Source organism: Phyllostomus hastatus, unplaced genomic scaffold (genome assembly GCF_019186645.2).
Source record: "Phyllostomus hastatus isolate PE091 unplaced genomic scaffold, TTU_PhHast_1.1 phas_contig_159, whole genome shotgun sequence".
Classification (NCBI taxonomy): domain Eukaryota; kingdom Metazoa; phylum Chordata; class Mammalia; order Chiroptera; family Phyllostomidae; genus Phyllostomus; species Phyllostomus hastatus.
Genome location: NW_025333640.1, coordinates 26957590 through 26980595, shown reverse-complemented (window position 1 = coordinate 26980595; position 23006 = coordinate 26957590). Strand labels below are relative to the sequence as shown.

Genomic DNA, 23006 nt, shown 5'->3' with positions numbered 1-23006 from the left:
CATCTAAAAAAACACAAGGGGTGAAAGCTTATTCTGATCCTGATTATAAAATTATAGAATAACACTTTTGAGGTGAATTGAAGACATGCTGATCATAGCCTGGGTGTTCCATAATCTCACGTTAACAATTGTTGGTCCTGTTAGATGGGACAACAGTCAGTGCAGTTATTATTTAAAGTCCTTATCTGTTGGAAATATATATGGAAATATGTATAAGCAAATGGACATGATGTCTGCGAGTTGCTTTAAAATACTTGAACAGAATAAAAAGGAAGAGGAGGAGGAAGAATGGGATGAATCAATGAAACAAACAAAAAAATATCCTTTTATTTGTATGAAAATTGTCTGGAAGCATACCCAGGAAACCATTAAGCAGTTAACTTACAAAGATTGTGGATTCAAAGACAGGGGGGTCAGGGAGGGAAACTTTTGTTTTTACTTTACATTCTTCAGTACTATTTGAATTTTTTAATGCACATGTTACTTTTATCATTTTAAAAGGAAATATTCCCAAGTGTGAACTTTAAAATAATTTTATATTTTCACTGAGTCAGCTAAGTCTCTACATGCCAAGAACCACTCCAAACAGATGGGACCAGAAGGGTTCTGGAATCAAGTTCGAGCATTCCCAAAATGCTGTTTTACGGACACAGGTATAAGCAATACTGGTTAGCTGGACCACGTAACTGGAAAGAGAATCCTCTATCTAAAAATATGCCGTTCAGGCTGGGACATCCTACTTGTGACTTGTTCTACTACAAGTGTTTCCTCTTCCGATTGGGGGGTGGGGAGGCATGGAGGGTTCCCTTCTCCTCTAGGAAGAGCACAGTTTTGAGGTTCATGTACAGGCTTTTTCATCAACCCACTCGAGCTCTCCTGCTGTCTATCTCTGTTGACTGCCTCCGCTGACCTGGAGTCCTACCCCTGATCGGGCCTCGCATTTCCCGTCCTTCGTTGTCATTTCCATCACTCTGATATCTGGATCGCGAAGACTGCATGCTGAACCACACATTGGAGAGAAAGGACCAAATCGGGCCTCTAGCGGGGATACTGTCAGAAGCCAGAGAGGGGGAAGAGGAATGATAACGATGTCTATCTACTCGGGTTATAAGAGAACATTAACGAACAATAGTAAGAAAGAGGTACACAAACAGGCTGCCACCAATCCCATCTCCAGGAAGTATTCCCTACTATTTAACGCCGAAACTGCCTAATTTTACAGAATGATCTGGGGGACGAGAGAAAACCTGAGATGTCTTCTAGTAGCTAGAGATGGTACAGGAAGGCAATAACAAGGAACATTGGCGGCTTCCCCGGACGCCTTGCTTTGCCTAATGTGAGCACCCCTGGAGCTCCCCCATCCCTCCACCGCCTACTCTGTACTGCCAATGCAGTCCCGAGTGCACTGCAGAAACCTTACATGTTAACATTCTGTATAAACCTATTTTATTTCGGAGCTCCACTTCCTTAGAGTTAATCAATACCAAAACACACATGAATCATGTACAAATTAGGGTGCCCTTGGATTAATTGGAAAAAGAATTAGAACACTCATGATGAAAAAGGAAAAAAAACCTAACTACAAGTTATGCGGTCAAACAGCTACACTACTACAACGGTTTGAAATTTTTAACTAATGGTGGCAGGAAATTTTTAACTAATGGTGGCTGCTGTGTGAAAGGAAGAAAACAATCCAACTGACAAAAGTAACCAGGATACAATAATCGATTTTCAAAGTTGGCCAGTAATCTCCTCTGATAACATCTGCGTTTTTATTTATTCAGGAAAAAAATATTTCATAGTGGAGTAGGATGCCCTCCATGTGTACGTGACGTAAACTAGTTTAAAGAAAGGAGGAAGCACGGATGTATTCCATTTTCTGTGCCAAACTATTTGCAAGGAGCTGACAGCTGTATCTAGAGCTTAAGGAAACATGACCACTTCCTCAAAATAATCCACACATTCTTGAGGCAACAGCACTGAAACGTTCATGGTTTTACCTAGTTTACAACTGTCTGATAAACAATTTCTCCCAAATATATCACTAGCTAATTATTATCATAGCAAACAAAACTAAATCCCATCAGATGCTAATCGGCCCAGCGGGATGGAAAGCTACTAATTTGTTACGTTGGAGAAAACATGTTCTTTTTCTAGGCAATAATATTATTGGAATAAAAGAGATAATAAATGTGTGTGAAATGCCCATCACGCAGTAAATGGAAGCTATTGGTAGCAGCTGTAATAGTAATAGTGGTGACAATAAACTCTGGTCATGCCCTCCAAAGCAGAAAACTCACCATTAGAGCAGATGTAAATTTAAACAACTGGCATCACATAATAAATACGTAGCTCAGGGCCTGGCCCAACTTGGTAATTTGTCATTGGAACCAAGACGAAATAAAAGAGCAAGTGTCCATTGTGCTGCTCAGGTAGGGTGTGCCTCAGCCTAGACAGACTTCTCGTGGCAGGAAAAGAGAGAGATGGAGAAAACAGAAGAGGGGAAGAAGAGGGTGGAGCAGGGAATTGGCTGGGCAAGGATGGAAGTCCATGCCTGTGTGTCTCTGGCACCCAGAACAGTGCCAGGACAGCGTACAATTTAGTACCTGTGTGTTAGGCTGTAATAAGATGAAGTGGAAAGGGTGGGGTCAAGAGAGTGAGGAAAAGTGAAATGAGCACTGGACCTGGAAGTAAAAGATACAGGAAGCTGCCAAGTATGTCCCAATGGAAGTAGGGTTAGCCCAAGATTGCATGCCTTTCACACAGCAGCCAATACTCCATTTGAATGAATGGTTAAATAAACAGAGGGATGGATCTCTATGTACTTACACCTCACGTATTTCCAAACTGAACCTGGAGCAGCTTATTTAAAAATGCATACAGCACGACCACCTTACTAATGAAGGACAACGATGTACGATGAAACTATTGACAATGGACCACAGCGGAGCTGCTCAAAACAGGGTGTGGGGGTTGACTGTGAATTTTAAGAAGGAATATATTTAATTTAAATTGCTTTTTAAATTATGCCTTTTTTTAGTTGATAGAGTTAAAAATACACCGTAAGTAAAACCAAGGAATTTTTACGCAGGAAGAAACCTCGTCGATAAGTCCCAACGAGCTGGGTTCAGAGATGAGGCAAGTGAAGTGACTGTAAATGCTCGAGTCCCTCTGCTAGTCGGGGCAGGTGAGGATTAGGGCCACTCTCTTCACCATCGGTGCTCTGCCCTGGGGGCCTGCCTATACATTCATGAAGCAGCAGCACCGAAACCTCACTGGACTAAAAAAAAAGAAAAAGAAAAAAAAAAGAAAATCTTATGGACTCCCTTGCTTTAACTCAAGGAAGATCTTTTTTAAAAATAAATTTAATTATTTTGAAGGCTTTGAAATCAAACTTTCTCTTGTTAGATCCTATGTAACAATCTGCAGAATACTGAGATAATTGGCAAGTGGGTAGTCTTTTCACACAAACCTTACCACACACATAGGAGGAGTTCAAGGTGCCAGGGGCCCCTAGGTGCAGAGTCTACACATGATCACCCCCTGCACGCCAGGCCTGCCAACCCTCTAGCACACCCCTGTGTACGAGGACCAATCCTCCTTCCAAACAACAGTGTGTCAATACACGCATTTAATATCTTTTAACAGAATTTCTTGGGCATCTCTCAAATGCTATTTCAGGGGAACAAAAAACTGTGTTAGCAATGGATATCACTGGGTTTATCTGTTGTTATCGACACTGACATCATCAATGCATATCTTAATAACTGGTAAGAATTCAATAAACCTAAGAAGTCTGGTATCTAGAGGCCGTCTAAACTGGAGTCACCGGGGAAATACAACTGAGATCGGCAACACATAGCTCTGAATCCTGACTAAAAAGTGAATTTTCTAAGCAAGTTCCTGTCTGTGATCATTGCCAGATTATAGCTGGAATAACCATGGACCAAAGGGAGTATCAGGAGGGGTTCCCTCACTTTCTGGAGTGTCCATGCTTTTGCAATCACGTGAACACCACGTAAACACGACAGAAAACGGCAGCCAGACACCCCCTAGCTATTGACCCAGGAAATGTTCTTAGCCCTCAGGTGCATGAGACCAGCTTGCATCTAGGCATATTTAAATTTTTTATTCAGGAAAATGAGATGTTTTGGAGACCCTCTGTCTGAAACTCTCCTTGTCATTTAACTAGGAGCCTGGCATCCTGAGAATCTTGTGGGCCTTCCACAAAAATCATTGTTTGTAAAATAAAAACCATCTCTTTTTTTTCCTGAGTTGCAATAGAACAGTAGCTTCAAAGAGAATTGAGTCAATGTGTGACATTTATCTTTATAGCAAACGGACATAATCTTCCTTCCATCGTGTCCCCTTTCAGAGGAGCAGCGTAGCATGTGCTGGGGCACAGGGTCACATGAGAAAAACCTCCTCCTCAAGTGTCACGTCTGTCTCGCAGGGGGAAAGGCTATCGAGCAGTGGACTCTTTAAGGAATTAAATACACGTGACCTGGCAACAACTGAATCCTATTCAAAAAAGAGGAGTAAGGCCAGACCTGAAAGACACATTTTTTTTTCATGGTTTGGACTTCTCTTGACCTAAAGAAGGTCAAAGAAATGCTCGAGTCTAAATTGCTCAATACATTGGCTTTTCTAGCACATACCTTTGTAACCCTAGAATCAACTTGATACGGCCTTTTTGCAACATTTGAGAAATAGCTTGAAAACGGAATCCCTGCTTAAAGTCAGATGGTGTGTAGTTTACTTCTGTGGATTTTTTTGGTTACTATTTATTTTTTTAAGTTGTTAAGCAACAATATTAGAATTGTTTTCTCTGCTGTGAGAAAACGGTCCACCTATCTATTTTGAGTTAAACTAGTATATCTTTCTAAGGTAAAGGGAAAAAATAAAACTATGAAATGTTTAGGAACATGGGTGACGGCTCTCACCACATCCCCATGAACGCTTTTTAGGTAGAGCCAAGGGCGTGCGAATCCAGCCCCCAGGTTGCCCGGAACCAACAGTACACACAGCGCGTAAAGGGGCGGGGGGCCAGGTGGAGAAGACACACCTTCCCTTCCACTCCTCAGATTCAAAAATCAGTGGTCCAAGTAACACCGGCCAAATCATCTCTCCACGATATAAAGATAAACAACAAAATTAGATATTCTATCAACTCCTCCTTAACCCATTCTCTAGTAACGAGGCTGGGAAGTGATGGATGGCACTCACTTTAACTGAGAAGTGCAAGGAAACGCCCCCTCTGCTACTTCTGGTCCACGCAACAGGAAACAGAACCTGAATTCAGGACGCGTCCACGTGGTTGGATGTACCGAACATTTTCCGAGTGACCATTTCAAGAGCCCGTGAGTTTTTCTCTGCAGGGATAGCTCCCCTTGCATGAGTTTTACAAAAATGAATGGTTTTTTAAAAATATAATTACTGCATCCGTGGGGCTGCTTCACCGAGTCTTGGATTGTGAACAGAGAGGCATGGAACCAGGAGGCACCGGTACCAATCCACAGCAGAGCACCAGTCCAAGAAGTTCCTCTCTCCTCTTTCAGTGTGGACGGTTTAAACATTCATTGATTAAGATATTAAGTGTCTCAGCAACAGAATAAATTTAGTAAAGAGAAAAGAAAAAACGATTTCTTATAGAACTCCATAACAAACCCTGCTGAGAAGCTCGTTCAGGTGTTGGCATGAACTCACTGCATTTAAACCAAGAAAAGAATCTGTCTCCCTCGGGTGTACATTATACAACAGAACGGGCCAAAAGTCCTCCCCACGCTGGAAGCTTGGGACCTCCTCCCCATCTTTACATGCATCTCATCACCTGAGTGAAAAAATTATACTTCACAACTATTGCTGGTTTTACCCAAGACACTTAAAAAGGACAAAGCCACTAGTTTTTCAGGAGGCACAGTTTTATCAGTTGCCTTTTCCCAATTCTTCAGTGAACTAAGGTTTATTACTAATGTTATATAAGGTTTTCCAGGCAACTAATGTCCAGGTGAACTTGCAGTGTAAACACCATGAAGACATTTATTCAATAACCAGATGCACAGAATATTTATAAAATTACATTTTACATAGAGCCTCTCCCTCTGCTTCCACCTTAAATAAAATTCTGATAAATCAGGAGTGATTTGTTCTATGGCAAGATTTCCCAGCTCCCTCTGCTCTTCTCCTTGTTTCCAAATTTCAGCCATTTCTCTCTATTTCAACAGATGGCAGGTGAGAAGTGAGGAGAAATGAAGCTCAGAACTGATAAACATTTCAGGATTTTATTGACACTTTGGAAACTCTGGTGAGAACGATTTGGACCGCTTAGAGTCATAAAAATTCCAGAGATCCATTTTCCTAGTTGTATTCTGCTGTTTACACAAGTTTTAAAGTAATTATAATTAGTGCATATAGCTCACTCAGCAATTTAAATGGAATTTTGTCATAAATGCGACAAACTGATGTTAGCTGCGATCGCTCAGTCAATTATTTGCCATTCTAAACCCTCTTCATCAATGTGGCTGCAAATATTCAAAGCCGGCTAGACACACAACGGCAGTGTTTATACTGATGGGGACACACAGAGCCTACTTCCTGTTCCAGTCTGGCAGGATATCCTCAGGAGACATCTGTACCTCCATACGTCCATCTCCAGGACCATACATTTATCATGCGCACAATTTAAAAACAAACCAGTCCAAGCAATGATGTTTCCACTGTGAGAACTCAAATGACTACATTTCTCCCTCAGATGAGTAACTCACTCTACAGGAGAGACTTCTCCTTTGGTAAGACTGTCCCTACCAGAAAAAAATGTATGATTCAAATTTTCCACATGCACATTCCCTCAGAGTCTGATTGGGCTGGAATAAAATAAAGCATTTGCAGGAAATGCTTTGATTAAGTCTGAATGACAATATTCTTCAGAGTTCTTGTGTGACAAGGAATTATAGAAGAGCAGGATAAGTGAAAGGGGCTTAAATTCCACAAAAAGGTAATAAAAATGCTAACATAAAAGTATTGAGTGTGATAAATTAGGGCAGAGTACTTGCTGATTCTACAAAAGTCCATTTGTGATGGAGGCAGTGGGAAGGGTGGGCTCCCCCTCGTCCAATGTTTCAAAAGCATTCCCCCCGCCCCCCCATGCTCCGTGATGCCACAGACTCCATGACAAAGATGCTTTGATCTTCTCCCATTAAACATTTCTTGCATGGACCTAGCTTGAACCTGGTAATGAAAAAAAATCATGTGTATGAAAGGGAGGAGAGTACTGTGTATCTCCAAGATTATTCATTACCTTTCAACAGTGCAGCTATTTGTGAAGTCTTTGTGTCACACGTACATGAAAGACCACCACACTGCTTATTTAAAGTACTCTGTTGTGCTCCCACTTTTTTCTTCCTGCCTCAGATCACGTGGGGAACCCAATCGAGTAAGGCAAAAATGAAATCAGAAGACTTAGCAATTTACAGTCAAAAAGCCTAACACAATGGCGGAAATAAAAGATGCCTTACCTGTGTTGGCGGGTTTGGAAACTCTTCCCTTAGGAACTGGGAGTAACAATAATTCCAAGGACTGTGGCGGTGGCGGTGGAGGTGGTGGCGGTGGTGGAGGAGGTGGCGGGGTCACCTTCTCTTGCTTCTTCTCCGAAGGCGGTGGCGGTAGGGGATCCTCAGGCACCAGTGATGACTTCTCAGCCAGAAGACTCCCAGCAGCCCTTGCAGCCACCTCCTTGAGAAGGGCGGCCGAGGAGGTCATGGAAGCCAGGGAAAGGAAAGGGCTGGCCGGAGGGGGATGTTCCTGACCAGGAGTCAAGTTTCTCTCACTGACTTTCTTGGACAAAGCTGCCAAGGTGGAACTGGCAGACTGGGAGCTGAAAGGGGAGGAAAAGGACTCAAATCGCATGGTCTCCTCAGTCCTGGTGAGAGATTTGTCCTGCAGAACGGCATTGGCTGCAGCTTTCAGTTTTAGGATGGCTGAGTCGGGGGACAAGCCGCAGGTGGTGGTTGAGTTCGGCAACCACTTACCTTGATTCCATATAAAACGGTTACTTGGAGTGTATTGGTCATTCTGTTCCTGCTTCTCCGCCAGCTTCCTGGCAAGAACGCTGAGCTGTTGGGCATGGTGGGCCGGTGGGGAAAAGGAGAGATTGGAGCCAACATTCACCGGGGACTCCACCCTGCCATTGGCCGTGGCTGTGGCGTCGAGTTTGAGGGACCCGGCCTCCAGCAGCCGCCTCAAGTTGCTGCTCAGAGGTTTCGTGGAGCCTGGGGAGTCGTCTTCGCACAGAGAGGACACGCCAGGGGAGAGGTGATCTTGACACTGCAGTGAGTCTCGCAGGACGTCGCCGTCAAGTGCCACCAGCTCCAGCGTGTGACTGCTGGGAGTGGCACTTCCCAAGGAGGTGTCGGGGGAAGTGGACTGCTCTTGGATCCGGTCCTCCAGAGACAACTTATAGTTCTCCTGGACTTCGCCATAGGATGCTTCCGACGGAGTCTCTGAGGAGTTTCCATACCAGTGTTCTCCTTCGCTGAGTTCGCCCTCCGCCTCTTCCTGCCTACTAACATCTGGGGGAATGAAGAAGATCGGGTTTACTGCCCAAGCGAGCAACAGGCAAGTCTGAAGGCATTCAAACAGCGCTGCTGACATGCTCCCTCTTCCCTGCCACCCGAGAACCACATGAAAGACGGCAACCACCTGACTCGAATGTCAGGTGCTGAGTCAGACTGGCTTGGCCTAAGCCTGAAAGGAGAGAAAATGCTCAACAGGCAAAGGTAAAACCACGCCCACTCAGGGCATGTATTAACCTTTCTAATAATTATCCCGGATACGTGGAAGAGGGAAAGGAGTAAAGAGAAACAATGGATCTGATAAAGGAGTAACTGCTATTTTCAGTCACAGGGCAGGTGGAAAGAAGCTTGCACCCTTGTGGGAAAACCAGCAAGGTGTCTTGAGTTCTGAGTCAGAGGCAGAGAGGCAGCTGGCAGAGCGAGACCGTGCTGGCCGGGAGACTGGGCCTACCTCCGTGCGTGCCCTCAGGCCAGCCACTTAGCGGGGTCGACAGAAGAGGCAATTAATTTTTAAAAAAGTTGATCAAAAAAAATGTAAATACCTGCTATATAATTTCACCCAGTTCTTACGAAGCTGAAATCATAATAAACGTGTGACCATGCTTGAAATGAGTCAAGTACTATATACAAATCAGATCTCATTAGCAAAAACTATTCACACTAATGATGTCTTAAAAGTGACAACACTGGCCACATTAGAACTGCTACTTGGTTGAGAGTCCTTGATTCCAATTTATCCCAGGCAGAGATTAATTATTCGTTCCCTCACTCCACGAAGAGTCCCTTTCATTATTTCCTATCCATTAATCCATCCATCCGCCACTCCCACTCTGAATGCCCGCCCCCAAAGCGCGGTCAGTTGGGGCTCCTTGCCCTTTCAGGAGTGCTCATGCGTTCCGTCCCTCTTCTGCCTCTGCTCAAGGGATTCCATCGGGAATGTCTTCCTCCAGGAAACCTGAACGTCCAATCCTGCTCATTCTTCAACACTCAGCCCCAAGGCTTCTCCCTCGTGATTCTCCCCAGAACTCTCATTCAGAATTAATCCCTCCTCCTCGTTCGTTCACTCACTTACTCAACAAGTAGTTGCAACAGACTACTCGCTGCATGCCAGGCGTTGTTCTGGATTGTTCTAGACTGTACAACACTGAACAAGACAAAGACCCTTCCTCCTTGAAGATTACGTTTCCGTGGAGGAAGACAATGGTTAAACAAAATTAATAGATTAGTAAATCACGGAGCAAGCCAGAGATTGACAGGTGCTTTGAAAAAAGAGAGCAGGGCGAGGAGGGTGGTGGGGCACGGGCAGGAGGCGAGCTGCCATTGTAAATAGGTGATCAGGGTGAGAGGCCTCCCTGAGGGGGTGCCTTTGAGTAGAGATGGAAAGAAGTGAGGAGCTGTTCATGCAGGATCTCTGGGAGAGAGTCCCAGGCAGAGGGTGTCGGTGGAAAGGCCCTCGCGTGGGAACATGCGTGGCGTGCCCATGCAACAGCGAGGAAGACAGTGTAGGGAGAGTGGAGGGAGTGAGGATCAGAGCAGTAGGAGGAGTCAGAGAAAGTGAGAGAGACAGAGACAAAAAGTTGTGAAGGTTGGGAATGTGCCTGGACATTGTACACCACGGCAGAGTCTCTGGCATCTGGTGAAACTGGGAACCACTGGAGGGTTCGGGGCTGGGGAGTCAAATGCCATGACTTACATCGTTCCAAAGGACTGTGCTGGCTGCCGTGTGGAAGAGAACCCAGGTACAAGGGTGGGAGCAGGAAGACCGACTGACTCCAGGTGCATGCAGGGGATGAGAAGCAGCCAGATTCTGCGTATAGTTTGAATGCAGGGCCAACATCCCCGTGCTTTGTTTATGCTGATTTTATATCACTCTAAATTATCTGTCCGCCATTGGCTTATCTTCTGAAAGGTAAGTACTGGTATTCTCTGAAGGCTGGGGTTTTATTGTCTACATATCCCACATGGCGCCCAACGCAACGCCAGGTCCCTAGCAGAGCTCAGCAAATGCTGAGGGATTAAGCCAGAGGGCCCCGCATCCAAGTTTTGCTGTCTAACACGCTGTCTTTCCTGAACAGAAATAGCTAGAACTAGTAATGCATGAACTACAAGCTAATACATTGATCTTCCCATGCTATTTGGAGAAGAAATGTCACAAATGACAAATTCTCTTTCAGTAAAGTTTTACAGTTCCTTCCTGAGAGTCTTTATTAAGTTATCAAGAGAATGTAAAATATCAAATGGAATGTGCTGGAAAAAAGCGGATAAAATTGAATTTTCTCTTTTAAACACAGTCTAGTTCCTTGTGATTCGCCACATTTCCTTCTTCCCACCTGATTTCAACATTGTCCATCTTTCCTGAAATCGGCAGGACCCTGAACTACTCCCCTCCCCAGTGGCTTCTCCTAGAGATTCTTTTTACCCAACACCATGCAGTCAACACCGGTTTCAACACTTGGGTTAATTTTATGTTCCTCTGGCAAACCACCTTTCTTGCTTTCAGATCAAACATCTCATCCTTCAGGAGAGTCATCACATGAGACTATGATTTAAAAATCACCACAGTAAGAATCAGCCAAACACCTCCTCGAAGAAGCTCTTCTTTGGTCTGTATTGATACTAAACTGACACAGGAAAACAGGTGGTTCACAAGTATTGTCGGATTATATTTTTTGCCAAACTAGAGTAGCTCTGGACAGGCAAGACTGGTCTAGAAACTTGCTGGAAGGATCGACTAACAAGGTGGATCTAAAATCAGGGTTATGAGAACCACAAAAAATTACAACCCCATATCCAGGCCTGTCATCTTACTGAGACTGTTAAATATTATAGAGGCTGTCCAGCTGGATGAAAGATACGCAGCTATCTAGTGCTATTGCCCAAACCAAGAACCCAACTCTCTCGGCACTCAGCTCAGTGTTCTCTGCAGAGCCCCAGTGTGTGCGGTCTACCAGATGCCCTCCGGGTGGCAACTTCCAGTGGGTTCTGTCCGAGCAGCTGCGCTTCCACCACCATGCACCCACCCTTCCACCCTCTCAGAACACAGATCAGCAGGAGAATTCTCTTTGACAAGAACTGTGTTCACTCTTTATGTTGAGATAGACCATTAAGAGGTAAATACCCATATTCCTAATACTCCAATCTCTCCATTCCCTGTCTACCTCTTCCTTGTTGTGGTCGGTCAAATACTGATTCAAATGCCTAGAGAATTCAACATTGTCTACTGGCAGAGCCCGAAAGGCAAAGCTTATTTTCCGCCACCCTCCAGGTACACTCTCGGTGAGCAAGAATATACCGCCTTCGAATGTGCCGAAGTGGGGAGCGTGTCAAAAACGAAAGTGGTTGTCACCTTGTGCTCCAAACCTATCCAGCAGTGATAAGTGAAACCAAACATTCTTGAGTGATACAAACCACTGATATCTACATTTCTAGCAATGTTCCCAGCCTTGCCAAAATACAAGCCCCAAACAAGCAAACAGAGCATTTCTTAAACAGGTCAATATATGCCCTCTAAGGTACCTGGACATTCTCAACCACCCATTCTTTGCTTCTTTGTCAGCCCGAATACAGACACACTCTCTGTTCCAGACTGGAAGAAAAGTCACCTACATAAAGAATATTTTTTAACTCATAATACTCTATTAATCGCTTTTCCGAAGATGCTGCTACTGAAATTGAGGTTATTCAAGTAATAAACCACCACATAATTGTAATGCATGGCCTGGAAAGGGCCAGGCCAGAAACCTGAGGAGAAACAGATCTGAAATTATTCTGGCCTAACCTGAGGTCAAGAGAAAGGTGGGGGAAGCTTTCACAGAAGTGAATGCAAGAGACGTGGGGACGTGCAGAGGTTAGAGAAAAATCGTAAGCAGCTCAAACAAATATGCCTGCAGTTCACGAAACAGCAGCAACAAGGAATTTCTCCCACAAATACTCCTTTTTCCCCCTGCGGGGATGCTCTCTGTTTTTACATTCAAGTTCATCAAGAAGGTTCGAGAAGGCTGCACTGTCCCGTTGTGAGGGAGCACCCCCTCCCCAGCACGGTCTGCAGGACTCCCCACCAGCAGCACGTTGGACACAACTTATCCTGAGAAAAGGTTCTCTCATCTGGGAGCTCAAAACAAAGCATTGCTGTCATCTAGGAGGTTAATTTGTTGGCCACCACAAACTTTAGAATAAGCAAGGCCTGGCTTTTGAGTTTCTTTCACAATCGGAGAAGACCCTGGGCAGCAAGACAGGTCCCCCTTCCTGTCACCGGCATGGAACGGTGGCACGCAATCACAGAGCACTGGAAACGCTTCCCGCCCACATCCACCCACCGGAGGCCTCACAGCTTTCCTAACCCAGGCTCCCAGGGAAGCCTTTCAACAGCCAATGTAAATAACTTCCTTCTAAATACATTATTTTTAACCTCCAGAATAGGAAGCGATTTCCGTGGCTAATTCTGCAACAACCTATGTGTCTCACAGCCAGGTTCACACTCGTGCCCGTCAATTTTTACACAACAGTCTGTTTTTGTGTTTTTCATTTTGAATCAGAAACTCAAAGAATTAAGAATAGAAATGGTGCAATTATGGAATGAAAATATGCTGAATAAATTTTGTTTCCATGTGGCGACAATTTCTCCTTTGGGGGAAACAAAACAAAATTCCACTACCTAACACATTTATTTATAATTCAGTTCCCCAGTAGAAACTCAGTAACTTGATACCCACAATTCTTGCTGCATTTTTTTCAACTCACTTCCTTTTCAGTGTGAGAATTGTAATCAGATGCATTTAATTGGACCAATATTCATCTAAGATCCTCGTTCAGAAAGACCGGAGAGGTGGAAAAATGTAAGACAGAGACATCTATTAATTTTCACACCTTTTGGCTGAGGTTAAAGCAAGTACAGATGGAAGGCTCAAAGTCCCACTTCCACACCTACCCATAAACCATTCTCACCAGCCAGTCCACATGAATCTGACCAGCAGGTCTGGAAGAGAACAGGCTCAACCTCCCAGGATTCACCTGGATGGAGTTGATCATGGTCAGTTCTCTGGCAGTCCATGCCCTCTTCTTGTAACCACAGGTGTATGTACCCGGTACCCACCAACTTGCCTTCTGGTTCATTTTCATCTACACTGTCCCAATTTCCTCTTCCACCAGATGCACGTGTAGACCTAAATTCTTGCATCTATTTTTTAAGGCTACGCAGCTCCACGAGTCTCATCAGTTATACCTGCAATAGCTCCCTCAAATCATGCAACCAAAGTTTCTGTGCAGTTTATAAAAGTATTTATTGGTTTGTAAAGTTTAAGGAGCGGTACACGAAAGTTATCAGCAAAACCAATGCTAATAATTGATTTCATTTACAAGCATTTACTGAGCATTTCCTATTTTCAAGGAAGTCCACAATGAGGCGACTCAGAGATGCCACAGTCTCCGGACCGGCAGTTCATGATCCACGGGATCTCGAGGCTTGCACAGGCAGAGGGTCCAAAGGAACAGAGCAAGGGGTGTGTGCGCACAAAAGGGGGAGCGATTCATTCCGGGGGCACAGGTGGCTCTGGAAATGGACCTCGAGGGATGAAGACTTTAACAGATGACACTGGAAATTCACTCAGAAGTGGGCTTGCTCCTCTGCAAACCATCCAACAGGAAAACAACCTGGTCATGGAGAAAGCTAACATCCAGGTGATAATTGTTGCATCAGTCAATGTAATGAAAAAATTCTATATCCTTAATTCTTCACAGGTTAAAAAGACGTCCTCCGCTGGCTGGTTAAGGAAGATGTTATCAATCATCTCACCATACTTCCTAGCTGTGCAACCGTTAGCTCGTAGAGACCAGAGGCAGGAGCGGGAGTCAGTCCCTCCTGCTCGCCCTGCCCAGTGCCCTGCCCACAGCTCCTGCAGTGGTGGGGACTACGGGGAGGGCAGGAAGCCCCAGCTAGCGCTCGAAGTCCCGTGCCAAAAGCCGCCGCCCGCCGAGGGGGCACAGAGCAGCTACTGGCAGCCGACAGGATGTCAAAGCTCTCTCATTTGCCTCTAGTCCCTTCTCTCAGAGGTCAGCCTCATCCTCTCTGGCTCCCTTTCCCAGGAGGCTGCCATCCGGGCTGCACAGGCTCTGGGGTTTCACTCTCAGTGACTTACCACTACAGAGAGGTCCTTCCCCCTCTGATTGGCCTGTGAGAGGTCAGGCTCAGCTCCCGGGTCCTATCACTGAAGCTGGAGGGTGTGTTCTGCCGTTGGCTCAATGTGGGTCACAGAAGAAAGGAGAGGCAAAGAGGCACCCGGAAGGCAACAGCAGTGACCTCTATCATGTTTAATAAAGGCTGAGTATGCTGCACGTCGGGCTGTTCTGAACCAGTTTTATAATTTTAAGCATAACACATAACCTCATTTAGGCTGGTTGTACCTGACAATTTTTAAATTACCCCTTTGTAGCTTGAAAGCCTTAGCACTCCCCCCCCCCCAAGCCAGTTGTACCTGAACCTAAGAGACCTCTCGGGGGTTCGGGCTCCAAGTCCACAGTCGGAGTTAAACGCAGGACAAAGCCTCAGAGACCACAGTTACTGAAACATCGATGCCCTGGGCACCGGAGCGCTTTCAGCGTGGCCCAGAAGAAAATTTAAGAACTGCTAGTTATTTAAAACTGCCAGGGTGGAGAAGACAACCAGATTCCTGTCCCCAGTCCAGCTGGGGAAAAGGTGCCGTGAGGGCGTGGGGAAATGGCAGGGCGTCTGGGGAGGACGCGAGTCTACAGGCTGGATGGCAGGGAGGGGCTCCGGGGTCAGGGGGAGCATCTGGACACAGCAGTATTTTCACATTATTGTTTTAAATGCCTGTTGAGTAAAAAAGAGGTTAACAAAAAGGAACGCACCACTCCTTATCCTCAACGTGAGTTTCAAACAGTATCTAAGCCAGTTTTAATATTTGCATATAAAGTCACTCATTAGTCTGATCTTCCGGTGACCCAGGAACTGACCAAGCTCCTCCATTAAACTGCCCATCTCAACATCAAGGGCAACCCCTGCATCCTGAGGATTGCTTAGGCCAAAATCCTCGCACTCTTCTCTTTCTATTACACGCGCCCTCCCACCCCCCGCCCCGCATCTAATTCATTTGCAGATCTGGTCGGTTCTACCTTCAATACACATTCCAAATCTTGTCACTTTCCATCATTTCTGCCACCACTGCCCTGGGACACACAGCACTGCCACCCCTTGCCAGGCCTGTGGCAGTAGCCTTCCAGCTGGTCCCCCCACTTAGGATTCTCAGCAGGCAGCCAAAATGAGCTTTGAAAAAATATGATGTCACCAATAAGCCAAAGCCTAAGCATCTTTTTTGAAGTGTATTAAACATTTGCATTTCTGTGTCTCTGAATCGTCTGTTGATGAAAGTGGACAAACTTTTATGTTATCAATTCTGGATAACCATTTATTACATATGCTGCAAATATACCCTTCCAGTGTCACAAAATTAAAGTTAAAAAAATAAACATTATGTCAGATTCCACTACTCTCATCCCAAAGCCTCCACAATGGTTTTCATGCTTCTGAGAATAAAATTCAACACCCTTTTCTTGACCTCAAGGTCCTATGAATCCGTATACCTCTGACCTCCTCTCCTACATAAAACAGGCTCCTGCCTCAGGACCTTTGTTTGCACTTGCTGTTTCCTTTGCCTGAAATCTTTTTTTTAACTCCCAAACAGACACATGGTTGATTCCCTTACTTCCTCAGGGCTCCCCCTTCAAACATCACTGTTTATCAAAACAAAAGCTCCGTGAGAGAGAGTGCTTTCTACTGTTTGCTGCTGTATCCTTAGCACTTTGAATGTTACCAAACACACAGCAGGTGCTCAATTATTATTTGTTAAATGTATGAAAAAGAAAGAAGAATGGGATTACCCGATAGCACAGTCAGTACTGGAAATGAGAACTATTCTCAAAATTACAACTTAGAATTCTATTTTTCTCCTGTGAGTCAAACACAGAAGAAGAAAAGAATCTGCTTTGCAAACCTTCCCACCAAAGTCTCCCTAGTGGCCAAGAAAAGTGGACTGCATCCTACGGAATTTGGGGCGGAAGCTGAAGCCCCCTCCACGAAGCCCCAGATTTCATTGAGTTTTGGCTTAACATTTCAAGTTACTTCTTCACTCGATACTATAGGTGTGATTGTCTTTACGTAATAATACGGGAGTGTTTCGCACAAACCATCCAGGCTGATGCACCGTGTTTCTCTGGATATCCACCTGCTTTGGAGAAACGTGTACCCTATTTTGAGGAGCAAGAACGCATGAAAAGTCCTAAGCGCCGTCTCAAAGCTCAGTAAAGAGCTATCATTGTTACTGTTCTTACTATCAGAAAACAGATAGCACCAGTCCCACTACCCCCACTTCAGAGAGAAAAGGTAAAGCACGGAGGATAACCTCCCAGGATGGGACAACTGATGTGCAGGCTGTCAAGAACTGTAAACCTATTTGTTGAACTTGAATTTTGTCATATGAACAACTTTACACATGGAAAGGCCTTGGGGATCTAGCCCATATGGCTCATCTCTAGGCAGAGGCTGGGGGAGGGCCAGTGACTTACTCAAGGTCCCAAAGCTGACTTAAAGGCATAGTCAGGACTTGAGCTCAGACGTCCCAATCCAAAGGCCAGTGCTTCTGCTACTAAATCCGAGCACAGCCACCATGAAGTGGATGCATGAATTCCAGAACAAGGCTGGAACGTAACAGTCTCCCCATGAACATTTGCCGAATGAATGAACAACCCTGCAGAAAGCACTGAAAATATACCTGCTACCACATTTGCTTTTTAAATTTGCATCAGCAAAGTTGATCCTCGAGACAATTTTATGTGGCAGACCATACTCTCCTCATTTTACAGACCAGGAAACCACGGTTCCAAAAAATTAATGGCCTACCTAACAGACAGCTAGTGAGTGAGAAGATGAGGTTCAACCCCAAACCTTCAGAATATCTAACAGAACATGAGTAGCCTGACCAGACCAAAACAAAGCAAAACAAAACAAAAAAAAACCTTTTCAAATAACCAGAAAGTACCAAAGTACTTTCAAGTAGTTAACATCTCAAAATTTCATTCTGATGGTATTTAAAACTGCAGATATACTCAGATATGATGTGCTGAACGTGACTATTACATTTGTAATGCATAGATGTGTCTCAGAGGCTACTGGAGCTCTTCAGCCGCTTGCCCCCATGTTAAATGTCCCCAAGCTACTGTATCGTAAGCTACCATTCCTTCTTTAACAGTCCTTTGGAATTCTCCTTCTCTGTTATGCCCGACGCAGAGCCCCTTCCTTCTGAATTTGTGGCTTTCAGTCTGCCACAGCTGATAGCAATCACCAGGCTTATTAAACTGTGTGCAAACCAAGGATGAAAACCTACTGTCATGAGTTGAATTGTATCCTCCCCAAAGATGTTGGAGTCCAAACCCAGTAACTTGTGAGTCTGACCTTGTTTGGAAATAAGGTCTTTGCAGATGATCAAGTTAAGATGAGGTCATTAGTGTGAGCCTGAATCCAGTAGGCCTGGTGTCCCCATTAAGGGGAAATTTGAACACAGAGACAGACAGACACATGGGGACCATGTGATGGGAAGACTGGAGTTACGCTGCCACAAGCTAAGGAACTGCCAGCCGCAGGGACACGGGCTGGCAACAGGTCCTTCCCTAGCGTCCTCAGAGGGAGCATGGCCCTGCCGACACCCTGATCTTGGACTTCTGGCCTCCAGCACAGAGAGACAGTAAACCTCTGTTGTTTAAACCCCATGGTGTGCAGACTTTGCTATAGCAGCCCCAGAAAACAAATACACTTAAGTCTGAATAAAGGCCTAAGACTAATTTCTTTCGGGGTTTGTTTACCTCTGGATTCTAAATGGTAACCTCAGCTCTACTACTGTAGTTTTTGTGTACGTTGGGTATGATTGTACAGAACTGGCCACACTGCTGCTCGCGGTACAGTCCTCCACAGCTGGAAGGGCTATGAGCAGATGAATAGGTTATTTTTTTGTCCATCTTTAAACTTGAGCCAAATTTCTTTGAAATAAAAGACTCTGAGAAAATGTTAAGCGAGAGAAGTATTCTAGCCCTGGCCAGTGTGGCTCAGCTGGTTGGAGTGTCGTCCTGTAAACCAAAAGGTTGCAGGCTGGATTCTCCGTTAAGGCACATGCCCAGGTTGCGAGTTCGGTCCGAGGTCAGGGCACGTATGAGAGGCGGCCAATCAAGGTTTCTCTCTTACACCGATGTTTCTCTCCCTCTCTCCCTCCCTCCCTTCTCCTCTCTATAAAATCAATAAGCATGTCCTCCAGTAAGGATTAGAAAAAAACAGAGAAGTATTCTGTTACTAAAGCTACTTAGAAATGTCCAGACCAAAAAACATTATATCTATATACATATATATATATTCTCATCATCCCATATGGTGTAACAAATTAAGAAATAGACATTTCAAAATACAGCATGAATCCACTGGCCAAAAGGCCCATCTAGAGACCCAAACAGTACCGGTTAGTCCACGGACTGACCACGTGCTCCTGCACCTGTCCGTGTACCTCCATGTTACAAAGAGCACACAGAATCTGTCCCCCGAAGCAATCAGAAGTAAATTTACCATGGCTACCACAGTGTTCTCAGAAAAAAATCGCCTGCTAAGGCTGATAAATCGGTCGATTATCTGCTTCCTTGACTTTTATTTCCTCTTGTATAAATGTTTTCATCCCGCCATTACCAATACCTGTTTTGTAAGATGAACGATAAATTGCCAAGCAACTGAAATCACCAGGAACTGCTTAATAGATCAAAAAAGAACTTAACAACAACAACGAAAAGCCCTAATAACATAGTAATACATTTTCTCATCTACAAACAGCACTCTATAAAGGAGAAAAATGGCTCCTCACTGAGATCTCAGTGCATGCATAAAGTGAGACGTTCCTTCCTGGGCACACTGACCAGGCACCCTGTAATGACACACTTCACGCACATCATCATTCTGCCTGCTGATGGGAAATTTCACACAGTGAGACCTTTACTTACTAAAAATATGTGTATATCCAGAAAGAAAAGTGCCTTGGGGGATAAGTTGCAGATGTAGCCAAGGAGAGGAGATGAAATTGCCTTTTATTTAGTGATTAACTACATAGAAAACAAAAGCTGCAGAGGAGGCAGCTCCCCAGCCCCCACACACTTGGGAAAGGATATTGGTGCTTTGGAATGGTGAATTTTGGGGGGTAATGTACAAGAATTTGTGACATCAAAGGACACCAATTACTAGGACAACCCTAATTCAAAGTTAACTTTGAACACTGATTTAGGCCAACAATTTTAACCTTTACCCTGACCAGGCTTTGTGCCAGGGCTGCAATCAAGTGGTCGAATGCATTCCTCTTTGCTGGCTCCTTCCAAGGGCCAGGATGCCCTGAAATCTGGCTCTGTTTCCCAGTGGTGTGTCATCAAGAGCAATGCTCTAGAGCAGAAACTGTTCCACTTCCCAACAAAGCTCAGTGCTTCTGGAAATGCACTGAGGGGCAAGGAGGAGGGCAGGGAATCCACTCTACTGCTGCTTCAGATGAAGGCTCAACCCCAAGGTAAATGCACACACACACACACACACACACACACACACAAAATCCCCTCTAGCATTGCATAGGTATGGCTCCAAAGTGACACAGCTACTTCCTGGGAGTGGCCTCTTACATTATTTGCATATCAGTTCCTCTTCTTAGCATTTTGAGGGTCTATCAAATGCCCTCATTCTGTATTTGAATAAGCACACCACTTCCTTTCCATCTCACAGACCTGCCTGCAGTTCTCTGGCTGCCGTGTCTACCACAGATCATAAGAACCAAACACCTGTATTGGAAAAAGAGGATAAAAGCCTGCTGGGCAATTTAAAGAAGTTCATTGAAGGGATACAAGTTTCAAAAGCTTTTTGGTATAAACATGCCCACTTTATCAGGCTTTGTGGTGGATCTACGTGTGTTGAAGTTCCGTGGCGAAAGCTGAATTCTTCTGGGATCTCCATGGTCCTATCCGCAGCAGTGCACCCTGAAAACAGGACTGGCAGTCTTTTTCCATGAACGCCCAGGCAGGCGATATTTTAGGCTTTGTTAGGCACATATGGTCTCTGTCCCATATTCTGTGTTCTTTAGTTGTTGTTTTGGTTGTTTTTTTTAACGACCTTTGAAAAATGTGCAAACTACTCCCGAGGGGCTGCAAACAGGCCATAGTTTGCCAACCCCCGCTCGAAAGAAGAGGGGCTTTTCTTTTGTAATAAAAGCAGAATGGTGTTTTAAAGCAGCATTGAAAATTCAGATATGTGGCAACAAGTTTCACCATTACCTTCCTAATCCAGCCACTTGTGTGAGTCACAAAGCACCTTTGCGCCTCCGATTCTTGACCTACACAGTGCAGGGTTAGAACAGGGCAGTAATTTATAAATCACGCCCCAAGGAGCCGGCAGACTCCAGGGAAAGGCACTGCTCTCTAGATCCGCCCCTACCGAGCTCCACCTCAGCACACAATTCACCAGGTAGCCACATCAGAGGGTTCCCAAGCCCAAAGCCTGCTAATGACAGAGTCCACTCTGGCATCTCTCTGGTTAGAGCTTCGGGGAAAGCAGGGTGCTGTAGCAGTGGAAGGAGCCCCGTGCTAAAACTCAGAGATCTGGGTCCCAGTCTGATCTGGCACTTACCAGCTATGTAATTCCTGATGTTTGTTATTTAACAAAAACCAGGGAGCCTACTAAATACTAACCGGCAGACTGGGTATTAGGAATACAGTGATGAATCAGACATGTGAGACTTCCCCCCACCCCATTCCTCGGATCCCTCATCTATAAAGTGGGGTCAGCTCGTAACACCTGCTCCTTCTTCCATCCACAGGTGGCCCTGCGGAGACGGCAAAGCACTTGCAAGCTGCAAAGCACAGACCACATTGACTATAAAACTAAAGATTCTTCTCTGGAATTTATTTATAAAAAACTGTGTATTTATTCTTACACGTTTAAATGTCAGTCACCTTCAAAACACTCTCCATTTGATGCAATACACCTATCTACACTTTTTTCCACTGCTCAAAACGGTTTTTGGACTTGATGATTTTGATACCTTTTCGTGCTTCTGCCCTTTTTTGTTTCACTTCTTCCACATTGGCAAAATGTTGCCCTTTGAGGAGTTTTTTCATCCAGGGAAACAAAAAAACAAGTTGCTCAGGTGAGTTCGGGTGAATAGGGAGGGTGGTGCATGAGGTCATGCCGTTTTTAGCCAAAAACTGCTGAACACTCAGCATGGTGTGGCCAAGTGTGCTCATAGTCACTCATCATGGAAGAAGCAAATGTGCTGAGTCTTCAAAAAAATTCACTGAAGCTGGATGCAGCCTCTTGCAACAACGCCAGCTGCTCCACTGATACAGATGGGTTCCTAGAACACTCACCTAGCAGGTACTAGGTGAGCCTGTACTACAAGGGGCCCATGCTCCAGAAGATAATTCTTGTTTTGAGGGGGTCCCCCCTCATATACATAACCTCAAGAACGTACCAAACTGATAAAACAAGACCACAAGCTTTGGCACCAGGCACTCACACTCAAACCCTGCTCCACCGCCCACCTGACATCTCCAAGCCCATTCTCTCACCTATGGTCTACAGACTAGGATGTCGATACCTGTGATTTCACAGGGTAATTGTGAAGGCGAAGTCAGAACAATGCACTCGACGCAGCTCCCAGAGTGAGCTCTTAGTAAACGGTCTCCCCGTCCCCTCTCTCCCAGGCACCCAGAAATCTCTGTTGAAGCAATACTTGAAGTAGTAGGGCTTACCTCAGACTTGTTGCTATTGCTACCCAGCTCTATATCATAATCGCCTCAACCCAAGTGGACGGGAAACTTCTAGCTGCTGTGACCATGGAATCCAGATGTGGAATATGCCCAGTCATCAGGAAAATCTTACAGTCTTGGCACAGTTTGAGCACAGAGAGAGCCACAGCCAATAGCCGAGGGGAAACTCTGCAGTCTGGAATGCGCCCCAGACTTCCAACCACAGAAGTTCCCCCTCGCACTCAGACTGTGTGGCAGCCCCCTGCGGTGGAGACCGTGGCCTCTGCTCTGCTCGGCAAGTCTCTCCTCCAGAAGCGCATGACTGTCTCCAGTCATCCCTAGGCCACTGCTCATCGCCCCTGCCCTGCCCATTGTACAAGTTAGGCAAACTGTTTTCTCATTCCTGAGAGAGGAAGACAGCAGAAGTTCTTCAAAGCCCTTGATTCTCTAACCCATTTTTAACTAGCTTCCTTCCTTCCTTCCTTCCTTCCTTCCTTCCTTCCTTCCTTCTTTCCTTCCCTTCTCCCTCCCTCCCTCCTTCCCTTCCTTTCCATAGTGTTTATGGAATACCTCCAAAGTCTTTGATCCTGCAACCCCTTTCTTAATTTCACTCCG

General features: G+C 45.2%; 1 protein-coding gene across 4 annotated transcripts in view; it reads right to left on the bottom strand.

The window, feature by feature from the left end:
* The window catches only part of ZNF827 (zinc finger protein 827), a 157080-nt gene that overhangs the window by 116896 nt on the left and 17178 nt on the right, over positions 1-23006 (bottom strand). For all 4 annotated transcript variants that reach the window (XM_045831389.1, XM_045831390.1, XM_045831391.1 and 1 more), the window contains exon 2: positions 7515-8567. In XM_045831389.1, the coding sequence (XP_045687345.1) occupies positions 7515-8567 (1053 nt within the window). The remainder of the gene's footprint in view (positions 1-7514; positions 8568-23006) is intronic.